The sequence below is a fragment of the Marasmius oreades genome, chromosome 6 (assembly GCF_018924745.1).
Source record: "Marasmius oreades isolate 03SP1 chromosome 6, whole genome shotgun sequence".
NCBI lineage: Eukaryota > Fungi > Basidiomycota > Agaricomycetes > Agaricales > Marasmiaceae > Marasmius > Marasmius oreades.
In genome coordinates this window covers 1716995-1732396 of record NC_057328.1, presented here as the reverse complement: position 1 = coordinate 1732396, position 15402 = coordinate 1716995, and the positions used below count along the sequence as shown (strand labels likewise).

The following is a 15402-nucleotide window of genomic DNA, read 5'->3' as shown; positions in this document are numbered from 1 at the left end:
AACCAATGGTTGGCGAGTCCTCTCTCTAATTCCAGGAATAGTAGACAATCTCCCTGGCAAGGTTCTCCAGAAAATGCAAATATACTCTGCCGTTCCAGGGGATGAAGGGCTCTTGGGTGAGGCGGACTCAAACGATTCGACCGTCGGGGTGGGCATTGGAGTCCACCGACAAGACTTTCTTCACATGCTTGCAGAGTCGGCGGTCGCACAAGGTATAGACATTTATTGGGAACGGAAGGTGGTCGATGTGCATTGCCACGACGAGTCGGTCGATGTTGTTCTCGAAGGCGGACACGTCGATACAGCCACTTTCGTTGTGGGTTGCGACGGTCTTCATAGTGTAACTCGTACTTCGCTTTTTGGAAAGGAAGAAGCGTCATTTACGGGCTTGGTGCAGGTATGAGGCTCTAAAATCGTCTGCTCATTATTCCGGCTAAACATTCCTGAGACCGGGGGATTCTCCAAACGACCCGCACCCTTCAGTGAGGTCCCTTCCATCGTCAACTTCCTCGGTGTAGGAGCGCACATCATCACGTATCAGATTTCGGAGACGCATTATGGCTGGGCGTGAGCCTCCAAGCACGAAACGATAGACTGACTAACAGCAACGATTTCTAGTGTTACACGACGTGAGGCAGAAATGCGGGAAACGTGGCGCAATGTGGATAATTCCACGTTGAAGCAGTTGAGAACAGACGAGTGTTCCCAGTGGAAATTTGGAGCAGGGGACCTCATTAAAACCTCGGAGAGAATCGTGAAGGTACGCTTCAATGAGTGCTCCCAGTGTACGGTGGCGCAACTCTAAAGTCCAGACAGTTCGGGTTGTACGACCGCCCGCAGCTACAAACTTGGCATCAAGGTAGAGTGGTTCTTGTTGGTGATGCGGCGCATCCAACTAGTCCAGTACGTATCAACATACCTTCAAGCACCATTCAGGCTCCCAAAGCAGTTACAGCATTTGGGACAAGGTGCAAATCAAGCCCTCGAAGATGTCTACCACCTCGTCCGTTGCTTGGTAAAGCATAATACTGACACAAATGTGCCATCCACTGCCACCTTAGAGTCCGCATTCAACGAGTACGAAGCGATTCGCATACCAAGGACCACTGCCCTTGTTCAGAAAGCAAGAGCAGCTGGAGAAGCCCGAGTTATCAAAAGACTAGAGGCATGCTTGGAGAGAAACGACAAAACCAGGATGCTCTGGCAAAATAAAGAGGAGGCACTGCGCGATTTTGAAGAAAACAGGGCTGGTCCGTATTCCGGGGTGAGCGAAATATGATTAAGGTCTATTACGTATTGTTGGGTATGAGGGTTGATTCAAAGTGCAACAACGTGTGTCCATAGCATATTGGATATTGGAAAAGGGCTAGAGAAATGCACGAAGCTGAGAACTTGTATCTCCGCTCTGACTAGAGGCAGAATTTTGCTTAAGCTGGTCCACTCGTTCGGTGACAGCTGTGGGTTAACTGTTCCAGGGTCTGAAAACACATTCAATTCAAAACACATTAGCGAACGCGGCTCACTGAAGAGATATATAAACTACCGTTCGGCAAAGTCACAGCTGGAACAAACCTCACGCGGCTTCAAGCATTTCAGGATTTCAGGTCGAACCAGTTCCTTGACATATACTACGAGGACAAAGTAATTTAAAAACGTGGCTCTTTATGTCTTATGTATCTTTATAATCAGTGCCAACGTTCTTGTCTGGCAATATCTTTGGCTTGGTGGAGCAAGTGTCAGTATTGGTGTCCTGGCCGTCCGCCTGTGCTTGAGCAAGCTGGCAAAACCATATCAATCAGAACGACAAGTTGTCCAGACCCCAGAGCAAACTCAAAGACGTTATCTGAATCTTCAGGACTTGGGGAGAAACAGGCCCACTTGAGAACCTTGTTCTGGGTCTTCCGAGTTTCTAGGGCATCGGCTGCGAGATATCGTCTAACTTTCCTTAATGCAGTTCAATCAGAGGTTCAATCCCTTACCTTCAACACCTTGGGCACCTGGATGGCAGAGTTGAAAAGCTCGGTCTCAGCATCCTCCACAACTTCGCGCACGGTCTCCAGGGCTTCCAAGCCGGCATCATCAACCGTCGGGAGGTCCTGTTCTTGGAAATGGTCTGAAAGGACACATCAAGTGACGAAACTTGCAAGGTGAAGGATTAGGTACTCACCGACACACACGGCATTGGCTTTAGCCTCTGCTTCCGTCGGAAATCTGGAACTGAGCGTACGGGGGTTCTTTAGAGGCACGGGTCACGAAAGCACCGCGAGCCACGAGTGCAGCGAAGACGGCAATCGCGAAAACAGATACGAGGACAGCGATGAAGGCGAAACGCGCCATTGGGATCAAGTGAAACGATAGTCGATGAAGAAAAATGAAGCTTAAACGTAAAGGACAGACTTGCTGTTGGTTGCGGTCACCTAGCCGTGAATGGTGAGCGTGAGATCAAGAAATCCCATGTTTTCATCGTTCAGACGTGGACCACACTAGGTAAGGACAGGCAGGTATAACTTTGAGGACCAGTGTTCCAAGCTTCAAATTGTTCAACCCTCGCTGGCCACGGCTAAGCCTTCTACGTATCCAAAATCATCAACCTGTGGTCTCATACCACTGGTCTCCAGGAACTCGCATTCATATCATTGGGTGATATGACATCAACCGGCATTATTCACACCACTTGTCATCGCCGGACTAAACTCGAGCCTGCGCGACACGAAGCGCGTAAAGATACAAGATAAGTGCTACATAACACCATAGATCGCAGAAAATCGCAGGAAGAGATCATGTTGGAGGCCATGTCGTAACCAAATGTAGATCGTCGGTACCCCAGAGTCGCCATGCCGAGTTGTGCAATCGTGAGATGAAGATGAGAATATTATCGAGCACCTGGACTGCAGAAGCACGAAGACCCTCACGCCAGAACACTTCCTTGACCGACATCAATTGTGAAGGGTAATCCGGGTTCGTATGATAGAGATGGATATCCGGGTAGTAAGGGTCGTAATAGGTCGTCAAAAAGTAATGAGTAGCATGGGATACGGATATTCTGAGACAATAAACACACATGTTAGTGATAAATCTAGAAAAAGGAACTCATCCATACCGATACATAATGAAAATCAACAGGATCTGGGCCAGGAAAACCCAACAGATCCATGATCTGGGTAACCATGAAGAACACGACTTCATGGGAGCGGGTGCCTTTGATACTCAAGTCAGTGACGTTTGCTCGACGTGCTCAATTCCACATCATGACTTACAGAGATTTTACTACGCCTCATGCTAGCCCTTAGAGGTTCGATGAAATTCTTCTTGAGCTCCTCCTCGTCTAATACCCTGCGTTGCAGCCGTTGCCTCGTCTGCCTTGCATGCTCTGATTCGGCTCTGAGCTCCTTGATACGTCCCTGTGTGATGCCTCCATCGCGGTAATTTCTGGTCTCACCAGTATCAGCAGAGTTACGAAAGACTAGAAAGGGTAGAAATGTCATACCGCTGGGCTTCCTCAAATCCTTGTGAAAGATCATGAAGGCCCTCACGTAGCCGTGACAATGCTTCCGCCCGACTAAGAGGTTCACTATTCTCCTCAACAGTCGTCATAGTTTCAGATCGAGTCTCATCTATTTCCCGTCCCATCGCGTCTAGGATGCGAACAGTAGAGCGGGGAGGTGAACCACGCTTCTCCTTCTTGGCCTTGGGTTTCGATTCTTCGTTAGAGATCTCTCTTCCGTATTCATCCAAGATGTTGACAAGAGATCTCCTTTTCGAACGTGGGCTTTTTGAACTCGGAGAACCGGGATTGGATGGTGGAGGGGTACTTATCGATGAAACAGACGCATCCTTTCCGCTCCCATTATTCTCAACCCCTTCCGTAGATGCCTTGACCGTCCCATTGGCCTCGACCTGTCCGGCATCAAGCTGTTGCCTTAGTCGCTCTGAAGCCTGTTTGAAATTAGACTCTGGCTCCACGCTAGAATCTGATACAAGGGCCGACTGATCTGTGCCTACAGATTCGTCTTTTTCAAACCGCACGCTCTTTGGATATGGCGTGGGCATCCATCCGCCGGGCAACGCAGGAGTTTTGGGCGGGACCGACAATGCACGAGACAGAGATGAAACGGGTGTCGCTAAGCCACTATCATATTGCGGTTCTTCCTCGACTTCAGGCAATGACTGAGATCTCAACAATCCGTTTTGGCGTTGAGGTGCGGGTGTGTACGACCAAGCACCTGGTGGCTTTGGAGTCTTGAGAGCGGTCGCATTTACACTCTCAAATTCATGAGGTATATCAGAATCGGTGTCATCGTTGAGTAGGGGAGGGCCAGGAAGTTCAGGAAGCCCCTTTGGCGGCGTTGGGGTTGCAAAAGAAAGCGTGGTAGAGCTAAATGACGAGCGGCGAGGTGTAGAGGGGGGTTGATAGGAAGGTTGTGGTTGTTCATCAGGAGTAGAAGCCGTATCCGATGGCGGTGATGGAGGTGGCGAAGGAGGAGACGTGATGTAAGTCTGTAGGGCAGCTGAATCATCGACCGAAGTATCCGGAGAGGAGAGAACTTTCTGTAGTCTTTCTTCGTCCTTGGACATACGCACAGGTGAATATACTTCCGTCAAGGACAATGTCGCTTCATCGTGTTGCTGGGGAGTGCGGTTAGGAACAGACTCATTCACAGAAGCTACAGCTTCTGTTTCAAACTCAGAGGGTAAGGTGAAACTCGGTTTGATAGTAGGTGTCTTCTCAAGAGCTTGTTTTCCTTCCTCATCAGTATCTGTGATCTACGTTAGGTATGACCATATCAGGGATATGAATGCTTACCTGTTGATTCAACTCCGTCCGCTTGACCCTCACTGTTGGTGTCTACTGTGTCCACCACTACCACCGGAATCATAGGGAAGTTAAGGCTACTACCGTATGCGGGTGAGGGAGAAGGTGGTGGTGGTTTTTCTTTCTCTTTTCCTTTTGTCGAAGTGGGAATAAGACTGGCTCGTGTACTTCGATTGCGCTGAGGGCTGGATGGGGCGGTGGAAGGAGTTCTTGTATGCCCTTTGTAACTAGGTATGTTCAAGGTGGAGTCGTTTAAGAGTGGTACTCGAGTACGCGGTAACAAATCATTCTTGAGAGGAGGTGTAGGGGAACCTGTACGGGCAGGAAATCTAGGGGACTTGAGTGAGGTGGTTGGTGAGTTCGATTGCGTGGTTGCCTTAGAAGATGACGGGCGCGAGGAGAGTCGTGGTATTGATGGCGGTGAAACACTAGGTGGTTGTGTCTGCCCGGGTGAACGAGCCTTATCCTTTAAACTCTCAGCACGTAGCCTAAAGCTATTCGTTGATTTGTGGAGGTAAGAAGGTATGGTAGGAGTGGTAGGAACGGGTGACGGCGAGGAGGGGATAGAGGCGTCTGAGTTGGTACGACTCCGGACGTTGTCCCAGTGAGGTCGAGGTGAATTCCAATTTCTCTCACGTTCATGGTCTATCTCATGCTGTATTTCTTTTTCTCGCTCAAATTCAGAGTCTACACTCATATTAGAGCTCGTTGGAGAGCCAGTTCTGGAGGATGAGCGGTGTCGATGGTGAAATGATGGAGAAGAAACGGAGAGCCGAGAACTAGGTCGAGAAGGTATACTGTGTGTATGTGTGCGATCGTTTAGACTGTTGACACTAGCAGTGGAATTTGTTCGAGGTCGAGTTTTATTCCATTCCCGTTCTCGTCCGTGGCTGTCTATCGTTCGCTGTTTGAGTAATTCCCGATCTAAAACGATCGTCTCAGTCACGAGAAGTAAAAAACTAGCTTGCACTCACATTCTGACTGAGACCCGACTGAACCCGACTGCGATGCATTATCATCAAGGCTACCGGCACTACCAATGGATGTGCTACTCCCATGACGAGACAAGGTACGCCTGGACTCCGAATGAACGGCAGGCGAAGAGCCTCGCAGCCCCGGACTATGTAGAGAGTGTCGATGTTTCAAATCGGGTGTTGCGGGTTTCGTTTGATGACGATTCCAGTGGTGTTCTCGTCCATGCATGGCATCAGACTTGGTCCTGGAGCGCGAGGACGATGCCTCAGCGTGTACCGCGGGTGAGGTACTTCGCGGGAAAGCATGAAGAGAAGGGCTATGTTTCGAATCCGTGTACCTGTGGTGCGAAGGAGAGACTTGGTGCAACTTGCTATCGGACGGGTGAGGAAAACCTTGGACTTCGTTGTGTAAATCTGCCAGAAATTCAATGACAGTGAAGAAGACAAGCTGGCATTGCACTCACCCGCCCCTCTTCGGTTAATGGGTGTGCTCAAACTCGTTGTTTGAGAATTCCTGTGCTTTTCATGGGACTGAGATTCCTCGTAGCTATTTGATGCATTCATGGCTTGCTGCATTTCAGAGTCTTGGTCAAGGAGGTCTGAGGTGGAATGGTTAGAGTCCGTACCGAGGGAGAAAAGAAACGGAATTACTGGATTGAAATTCGGAATTCAAAGACATTTTGAGAGAATTATGAGCGGAATGTCGAGGTGTACTTGTGGCAGGTGCATGAGACAAGTTCAAGTCACGTAAGAAACTGTCATTGTCAAGACTGTTGTCTTGTCCTAGGGTCTTTGTGTCAACTGAAAACTCGTTTCCATGCAAGAGATGAATGACAAACTGCTGGAGGGAATGTCAGAGATCGACTGATCCCGTAGTGCTGAGCCAGACAATCTTTCACGCAGAAGCTGAAACGTTGAAGCTTGGGAATGCTTGAAATTATCATTGGTTCGAGAGAATTCTTCGGTAGAAGTCAGTCAAAATCGGAATGATAGCTGTGATAAACGCACTAAATGAGGGATCCAATTCATCGTCGCTCATACTCCTTCGCTTTCCCTTGAAACTGTTTCGATCCCTTTGAACTTTCTCTACCCGCGGACTGACCTCCACCTCGCTCGTATCAATACTATTTCTCCTTCTCGCCCTTCCACCAACACTCTTTTGTGGCGTATCAGGGTCCCGGAGAGCACGCGAGAACAGAGCTTTAAGGCTTTCGTGGGCAAGACTAGGGTGCGCTGATCCGACTTGTGCAACATCAGAGTCTGAGTCGACCAAATCCATCGTCGATGTCGAGGAGGGTTCTTGTGGAAGAGGGAGTTGACGTCGAGCTTTAACCGTGCTATCGTTGGGAACGAGAGACAACAGAGCCTTCAAACGCTCTGCTGGCGTTTCCCCGATGATCCTGTGTTCATTGAGGCTGACGGTAGGAAGTACATTAGATGCCGCAAGCTTTGGAGTATCTTCTTGGTTCTCGTGGTCGTCATTTTCATGGATATAGTGGTTGGCAATTGGAGAATAAGATTCGGTAAGCCGCGATGGACCAGTGTGTTGGCTTGTATCAAGGAAGGACGGCTGAGAAAACCGAGAAATTCGAAGTCGAGGTTGAGGAGGTGACGCCGAGGGCGTCTCCATTGCCGTTGAAGGACAACCCGTTGAACGGCCTGACGGCCTGAGCGAAAGCAACACGAGGCGGCGTAGATAACAATACCAGTCACGTGATACGGCGCGTCAAAGCTCAAACGCCTCAAGTGGCTGAGTTACTGAAGTAGCGTAGTCAGCCAATCATATCTTGTTCTTGTTCTGGCTAGCCGATCTGTACAAGGAAGGTCGCTGCGCGATGCTACCGGTACCAGATTACAAATGCCTTAATTACAAGGTACTCAAGTAACATTGAAGTCTTCCGAAACCTCCTTTTCGGACTATATATATGAATCTCGACATACAACTTGATTGTGCGGTGGCATTGTAGCTATACGTCATTCAGAAATTACATTAGGAGTCCTAGTCAGCCGTCAATGCTCTCATTATACAAGCATACCCCTGCGAAAACAAGAAGAAGGTAGCATCAGATAGGGATAACAGATGGCCAGAATGAAAACAGAGAGAAAGAGAACGAGGACACTCACGCAATACCTGCTGTCTGCAAAGTCGACAGGAACCCACAAATCATAGCAGAGAAAGCAATCTTAGCAAGCACACTCTTCTTCGAAGGAGCCATGGCACCCAAAACACCAATTTGGATACCTAGAGAACCAAGGTTTGCGAAACCACAAAGAGCATATGTAGCGATCGTATGTGCACGATATGAAAGCGGACTTTCGCTTTTCATCAAATCCTGCAGGGTGAGGTACGCTGCGAACTCGTTTGCGACGAGTTTAGTAGCAAGAAGTCTGGAGACGCGGAGGATTTCTGGACGTGGGACACCGAGGAAAAAGGTTACCGGGTAGAAAACATAACCCAGGATAAGCTCCAGCGTGAGGGCATGGATACCGAAGCCTTTGCCAATCCAGGTGAGGAACCCGTTAACGCTAGAGAATACTTAGAGTAAACGTGGGAGTTACGGGGGCAGGATAGGATTATACTTACGCGGCAACGAGGGCCAAAACGGTCAGCACGTTGGTCCTAATTGATTAAGGGTCAGGAATGGAGTACGGGACGATTCTGGTGTAATACTGACAAGATCTGTCCAGCAACGACAAGCCCAAAGACGGCGCCGTTGCTGAATGCATGGACGACATTGGACTATTATCAAGATAAGTGGATGAGCACGGATATATATGATCTTGAAGCACTCACAGGCTTGTTCTTCTCCACTCCCCGGTCTATGACGACTCGCCCACGAGTGACAGGCTCGTCCGTTTCAGGGAAACGCATTTTGCTAATCGCAATTGACGCGGGTATACTCATGACCGATGAAGTGACCAGATTCTGTGGGGGAACACCCAGGTTGATGTAGGCTATCATCACAGAGCCGGCGATGGTAGAGAAACCAGATGTCATCGTCAAATCTGTCATATGTAGATTCCGGTAAGCAGTGAGTAGTGAGTTTCAAATGGCGTTTCACGTACGAAGTTCCGAGTCAGTCATTACTAGTTCGGGGTATGCGTCAAATGGAGATCATTGCGGAAGGAAATGGGCGTGAGTACGTACAATCAACGTAGGGACGGACTAGACAAGCCGACTCTCCTTGACCGATCCAGGGGGAAGCGGCGGCTACAACGGCCTCAGCTCCCGAAACGTTCATGATCTTAAAAAAAAACCATGCGCTACGAGAATGTGAGTAACAGCAATTCAACACGAGAGGGAGAAATTGTAATACATACAACTTGTCAAGGACCCATTGCATGACACCAAGGTAATAGAGAGCCTGCACGAATGCAATGAAGAAGATGATTGCAGCGAGCGTGTTGACAAAGAACCAGTGTTTTCCAATTGTTTCCGCATCAAAGAAGAATTGGGCAGCTGGGTTGGCTTGTGATAGAAAATCGGCCGCAAGGTCAGCAACCCATTTAAAGATGGAGAAACCCGCATTGCTCTTGAGAACAAAGAGGGCGACTGCCTGTTGACTGAAGAGACCAACGACAACCGTGGGCCTGTGGTCGACTTTTTTTAGCCAAGAGTGTTGCATAGATGTGGAACTGACATACCAGGAGATATCCTTGTGACTTTTAGATGCAGCATAGAAACATAACTGGAACAGGACAAGTCCGGAAACCGAAATCACACGGTCGACATAGGTCGAACCCTACCCTAAGCTATTAGCGGTTGCAGAATTGGGAGCACTAGGGTAAGGCGTACATTTGGCGGTTTGAAACCGAAAGCGGAGCCAAAAACGATAGCAACTAAACACAACCATCCGATAGCGAGACGAGTGATGTAGGGAAGCTTGAAGAAAGGTCCTGAAACGAGAGTTCCCCAGACTGCACCGACCGGTTTCGTGACGATTCGATTAGGTATGAACCTGAAGGCAATGACACTAATGAAAGAATGGGGTCAGCAATGTTCCGAGTGGGACAAGTGAAAAAAATAACTGACAGAAGGAAGAACCATGCCCAGAGCGTCTGAACGATCCTAATAAGACTGTGAGTAATCGATCATCGAAATGCGAGAGGGACGTCGCACCAACGATGTCGGGTTGCCTTCAGCACAATTGAGCTAATCCACCATCCCAGAATCACGGCTGCCACTACTGCCAGGATAAAAGGGCGAAATCTTTGATAGAACGTAGGGCTCGAAAGATGTTCTTCATCGATTCTGTCTTCACCGTTGTTGACCACAACTTCTGGGTCGGCGCCCCGTTTCTCGTCTTCGATGGAACCTGAGGACCCCGAAGGTTTCCGTTGTATGGTAGCCGATCTTTGGAAGCCATCTGAATGGGGCGGATCGGCGAACGTCGACATTTCGAGAAAAGTTCTCTGTAACGGGAAGGGAAGGAGGACCTGTCGAGGATGGGGCGAGAACCGAAGAAAAAATACATTTGCCCAAATTTTAAGTAGCTGGGACTTGTTGGTTTGATGGGGCCATGTGCATCGGTGGTTTGGCATATTTTTTCCCCTTTTGCTACGCTTAGTGCTTCGGAGCTGACATTCCACCGTATGGTCTTCGACGCCATGGCAATTTATTATAATACAACTGTCACAGAATAGGTACTGGTGTGAGGTACGATAAACAGATAAGGCACTCGGGCACAAGTATCCCGGTCACACGATGATATGGGTGTCTCTTCGACCCTGTTCAAAATTCAAATGATCAAACCTTCAGTGCTCTGATCGTTCTACCGCAAGCTATAGCCAACCACTCTCCGGTCGCAGTCGAATGTCCAGTATTCGTGGTGATCCCCTGTATGGGCGGTGACCACGCCATGTTTGTTATCTGGCTTGGAGCAGTATAAGCCATTATAGGTTCAGTCACTATCGTTTTCTTCATATCAGGTCTCGGTGAGTTTAAACGGGACCCTGCACTGCGAGGAGACGTTCCACCCTTGGTGTAATTCGCCAGATCCCAAAGTAAAAGTTGGCAATCATCACCTTGCAACAATGGTCTTAGTATCATTACACCAATTCACCTCAAACGACTCACTGGCACTAGCTAACAGTGGATTATCGGCTGACGCCCATCCCAACGTGTTGATCTGAGCATGGTGGGCCTTGAGCTCCATCATGGGCACACCTGGACTTCGCATATCTAGTATCTGGATATCTGAACTATCCATGTGGAATGTCGACATATAATTTGGGTCATCTGGGTTGAAAGCGATTCTCAACAGTGGGGATGTAGGAGGTCTAGCAGAACTCGATGGCGTAGCGGAAGGTGGCGGAGGATTCTTCGGTGGGGGCGTTTCATAAAGGATTGTTGAATGTTCTAAACTTCGCAAGTCAAACGCCCGAAGACTACCGTCTGCGCCGACCGATACGAATATATCCGTAGACCCAGGAAGCCACGCTACGTCGTATACTTCTCGGTCGTGCGCTATGAGCTGCGTCACAGCAGATGAAGAATCGATATTCCAAACTGTACATGTCGTGTCGATAGATGAAGTGACGATCAGACTTGGCCGTCGTTCGTTCCAGGAAAAGCTGGTTAACGGTGCACCCGTTGATTGGGTGTGAAGTTTTGATTGCTGTGCAGGGAGTTGTCAGAACCAATGAAAATTCATGATCATATCCGGAACGCACCCCAGACAGGGCAGTTTTCATCGTAAGCTGGTGCCCACTTCCACTCGGCTGCCTGCCCACAAAACCTGACATCGCCGGTGATCCATCACTCGTATACTCCCAGATCCTCAACGCATCCCCTGTCGTAGCCAGCAGCTCCGAATTGTTTTTCCCAGACCAACTGTAATTTATAGCTGACGCAGGCTGCCACTGTAAATTCGTAACAGGATACCCATGCTGTGTCTCGCAAAGAATCGTGAAATCAGAATAATCGTTGTAGTCATCTTCCACCAAAACTCGCTCGTCTCGAAGGCCTACGATGGCTATTCGGTTCTGATAGTTATCAAGGAGGGAGCCTAGACCTAAACGAAAAGCAGATCGCGGTCGTAATTGTTGGCCAGGTGCTGGTGTCTTGCACCAATCTAATGCGTACACTGGCCCTATAAATCACGGTTTTTGGTGAGATCTGCGACATTTACCGTGCAACTCTTACAAAATAAAGGGTACTCACAGGGTGCCTCATACTGTAGGACAGTCGTTTGAGCCATCGAAGGTGACTTGCAAGAAACATGCCATGCGGATGCAAATATCGTAACTTCACAGCCACGCGCTCAAGATTCATACTTAGGAAATATTAGGAAATACTCGAGGAGTACACATAATTGTGAAATACAAGGTTTCAACCATTGAGCGATGGGTGGATGGTGGATATTAATAAGGTGGAAGGAATAAATAATTCTCCCCATTTTGTCGTCATTGAATGATAAGTCGTTAATCAAGCATGGCCCACACCACCAGGAGCATATGTTTTTGTCCCTACAGATCCTTCGTGTTCATACAACGGGGGTAGATCTTTGACCTTCATCCTGAAGATATATTTCTTGATATTATGAGGCAGTGCCTTTAGTTGATACGCAGCATGCGTGTGTGTCGGAACGCTGAAGACTGTTTGTGCAACGAATGGTTGAGCCGGGGCTCCAAGGATCTCAATATGGGTAGACGTACCTTGGTCCAACTCTTCGAGCGATAGCGCTTTCGTTTCGGGAACAAAAAATAGAACCGCTATGAAACCGATGACGCTTGGACATCAACGTCAGTCAAAAAGGATATGCAGAGGGACCAAAGAACATACTTCCATGCGGCATACCAACCAAATGCACCTTGGGGCTTGAATGCACCCTGTAATCGCGGCCAGGTGAGTGCCAAAATGAAGTTGCTAAATTTGTGGAGTGAGAACGGAAACGAATGGGATTGGTATCGAAGAAGACATACAAGAACCAAAGGATAGCCGTAGCAAAGGACATTCCAATGTCACGAACATATAGAGGGAACGCTTCGGCAGAGTACGTAAATGGTACAGGACCTTCTCCTGGGGAGTAAGCCATTGCGAATAGGTAAATACCGAGGGCGACAACGGCAATGCGTGCGCCATGAGGGTTATTTGGGTCGAAGGGGATCCAGCTGTAATATCACCTCAGCGGAGGGACGGAAGTGAACAGCGAGCACTCACAAGGCGAAACCAGTCATGAGCAAGAAAATGGCCATAAGTGGAAAGGTAGTTAGCAACAAGTTGCGACGACCAAAGGTATCGATGGTGTAGATGGCTGGAATGGCGAAGAGCCAGTTGATCATACCGAATCCCCAAGATGCAACCAAAGCTTGCAATTCAGTGAATTTGGCCTGAACGAAGATGTTCGTAGAATAGTAAGCGATCACATTGATACCACAGAACTGTTGCCTAAGGGTGAAGAGAAGGTAAATCAATCAGTTTTGAGTGCGAGGGTAGAAGCTTACATGAACATGACAATGAAGGAAGCAGTGGTGGCCCGACGGTTACGAGGGACAGTGAAGAGTTCAAAGAGCCTGTTCCGGCGATGCATGTTGATGTCTTTTTCGGCTTCTAAAAGGACGTGGATGTCTATATGTTATAGAGTGATATGTCTTGAGCTCATGTGGGGGGCCGTACCGCAGAGAACAACGTACAGTAGATGTCGCGAGCGGCTTGTAGCTTGGTGTGTCTGAGACGAGCAAGAGAATTGAAGGCCTCGCGGTAGCGCCCCTTGAGCATATACCAACGAGGAGATTCGGGGCAGAAAAAGACTTGGAGAGCCAGGAGAAGCGCGGGTATACCGGCCTGGGGGGGGAGAAAGGCTCGAGTCAGGCGTAAAAAGAAGAAAACAGTGACTTACACTACCTAGCATCAGACGCCAGTTCAATCCATGGATACCGCTCTGATCAGGGATTCTGAAAAATGCCAGGTCGATTGCGGTACCAAGCATGATACCGAAAGCGGTCCACGTCTGCCACATCATGACCAAAGCACCTCGAATTGTTGGAGGCGCACATTCTGCAGCGTAACTATGAGTGAGAGTCAGCCGCGCGTCTTGCTTTTGACTGGAGTCGGGAGTGAGAACTTACACTGGGACTGTGGCACTCTTAGGACCAATACCGATGCCAAGAACGAAACGAGCAATGAAAAGATGCCACCAAGTGTTGGTAAGACCTTGCCATATACATGTTATAAACGAGACCAGAGCGGTGATAAAAATTGTGCCTCGGCGGCCGAAGAAACGGTTGAGCTTTTTTGAAATAAAATTGAGCTTGGATATGCAGCTCCCAAAAAAAAATTTACCGGGTCTGCGAGCCAACAACCCAAGACTGCACAGCACAAATAAGGTGCTGAGTTAACAAGACCGAATATCCATTGATTGCGACTGGACTCGTTGGGATCAATACCAAACTGACTGGCAAAGAAAATGTTGGCTCCGTTGATAACTGCTTCGTCCATCTGAAAAGGCAATCACACGATTGAGTATTAGCGAACTGGATTTGCGAGAACATCGATCGCAAACGTACACCCTGAACACAAGCAGCTATGGAGCACAGAATGACCAAATAGTACAACGTCTTTGGATGTGACCATCTATGAGTCAACTCCAGACGCAAGGCAGCCTTGTCTTCCTCGTCCAATAACGCTATATCCTCGAAAGCAGCTGGATCTTGAGCGACCAAGGCACCCTTTTGAAGTTCCAGGGTGAGATCTTGAAGATCGAACCTGTCTGCGAAGAGCTTGGCTTGCTCGACAAGGTCTTCATGGGCGATACCGGCAAGAGGATTGGCGAGCTTGGCGTTCAAGTTCTCAACGCCAGTCTTGGGATTGTGGGTATGTTCCTTGAGAGAAACTGAGGCTGAATCCTCTGGTTTTTCGATGGATGCTTTACCGTTCGCTCTCGATTCCGAGTTGGTAGTGGGGGACATGGTTGGAAGCACACATCACAACGAAGAATGGGCAGTTTTTATAGGTATGCCCTAGAATGCCGGAGTTCAGTATTGTGGAGCGGAAAAGTGGAGCTCATTGCCGAGTTATGTAACATTGTGTAGGATCGTGGGAAATTGTATATGCTTCCTTCGGGATGTACGGCAGGTGGCCTCGTGAAACATGAACACATGACAGAAAGCCGAATTCGTCCTTGATTTTCGATCGGACACCCTCGAGCGCAATCGGTAGGATGGTTCAAGTGGTTATCGGGAAGCCAGATCTAGATATCACATATTGGTCGCTACCGTTAGAGGTATATATATTGAGCACCAGTAGTAGGCCTGTAGACGATGGCTCTAGAAGACGGAACCTTTTCCTCTACTTAAGCTTGCCCATGGCAGAGCCTTCGCCTTCTATTATTCACCTGGTGAAGTTCCTTTACATTTAAAGCTGCTGAGGTCTTCCCCGCCGTCTCTGTTCAGTGCACAAGAGCCAGTCGACGAAAGCCAACTATAGTCAAGGGAGGTACTGCGACAATCAAGCGAGATGGGTGATTGTAGGCAGGTTCCCACGGGTTCACCAAACGCTTTCAGCAACTCAAGGGAACTATGGAACGCGAGCGTACCACTGTGTTTGCCCGGAGCTCCGCGTCCAGTCTGGAATCTGGAATTTGATGTCACCCCGTAAAACGTAAGTCAAATATT

The 15402-nt window shown here is 48.7% G+C and overlaps 6 protein-coding genes across 6 annotated transcripts; 1 reads left to right on the top strand and 5 right to left on the bottom strand.

Annotated features, from left to right (window-relative positions):
- Positions 1-73: 73 nt before the first annotated feature.
- On the top strand, positions 74-1279 carry E1B28_009963 (uncharacterized protein; the record flags this gene model as incomplete). The annotated part of the gene is made up of 5 exons (XM_043154894.1): positions 74-397; positions 449-567; positions 619-760; positions 817-903; positions 956-1279. The coding sequence occupies 5 exons, from the start codon at positions 74-76 to the stop codon at positions 1277-1279; spliced, it is 996 nt and encodes a 331-aa protein (XP_043007352.1).
- Positions 1280-1909: 630 nt separating this feature from the next.
- On the bottom strand, positions 1910-2337 carry E1B28_009962 (uncharacterized protein; the record flags this gene model as incomplete). Its single annotated transcript, XM_043154893.1, has 4 exons — positions 1910-1921; positions 1980-2113; positions 2168-2197; positions 2247-2337. 4 exons carry the CDS (start codon positions 2335-2337, stop codon positions 1910-1912), a joined length of 267 nt encoding a protein of 88 aa, XP_043007351.1.
- Positions 2338-2778: 441 nt separating this feature from the next.
- Positions 2779-7417, bottom strand: E1B28_009961 (uncharacterized protein; the record flags this gene model as incomplete). The annotated part of the gene is made up of 10 exons (XM_043154892.1): positions 2779-3043; positions 3101-3198; positions 3258-3429; positions 3488-4757; positions 4805-5737; positions 5788-6201; positions 6252-6386; positions 6439-6570; positions 6627-6746; positions 6796-7417. 10 exons carry the CDS (start codon positions 7415-7417, stop codon positions 2779-2781), a joined length of 4161 nt encoding a protein of 1386 aa, XP_043007350.1.
- Positions 7418-7809: 392 nt separating this feature from the next.
- E1B28_009960 (uncharacterized protein) lies at positions 7810-10185 on the bottom strand (the record flags this gene model as incomplete). The annotated part of the gene is made up of 12 exons (XM_043154891.1): positions 7810-7825; positions 7912-8313; positions 8372-8407; positions 8463-8527; positions 8582-8793; positions 8854-8874; positions 8936-9051; positions 9109-9378; positions 9433-9530; positions 9584-9761; positions 9821-9856; positions 9908-10185. The coding sequence occupies 12 exons, from the start codon at positions 10183-10185 to the stop codon at positions 7810-7812; spliced, it is 1728 nt and encodes a 575-aa protein (XP_043007349.1).
- A 349-nt stretch (positions 10186-10534) lies between these two features.
- On the bottom strand, positions 10535-11987 carry E1B28_009959 (uncharacterized protein; the record flags this gene model as incomplete). Its single annotated transcript, XM_043154890.1, has 4 exons — positions 10535-10812; positions 10865-11405; positions 11461-11879; positions 11951-11987. The coding sequence occupies 4 exons, from the start codon at positions 11985-11987 to the stop codon at positions 10535-10537; spliced, it is 1275 nt and encodes a 424-aa protein (XP_043007348.1).
- Positions 11988-12214: 227 nt separating this feature from the next.
- On the bottom strand, positions 12215-14697 carry E1B28_009958 (uncharacterized protein; the record flags this gene model as incomplete). The annotated part of the gene is made up of 11 exons (XM_043154889.1): positions 12215-12384; positions 12445-12518; positions 12572-12655; positions 12712-12900; positions 12950-13177; positions 13234-13357; positions 13423-13573; positions 13629-13797; positions 13858-14018; positions 14072-14227; positions 14296-14697. 11 exons carry the CDS (start codon positions 14695-14697, stop codon positions 12215-12217), a joined length of 1908 nt encoding a protein of 635 aa, XP_043007347.1.
- Positions 14698-15402: the final 705 nt, after the last annotated feature.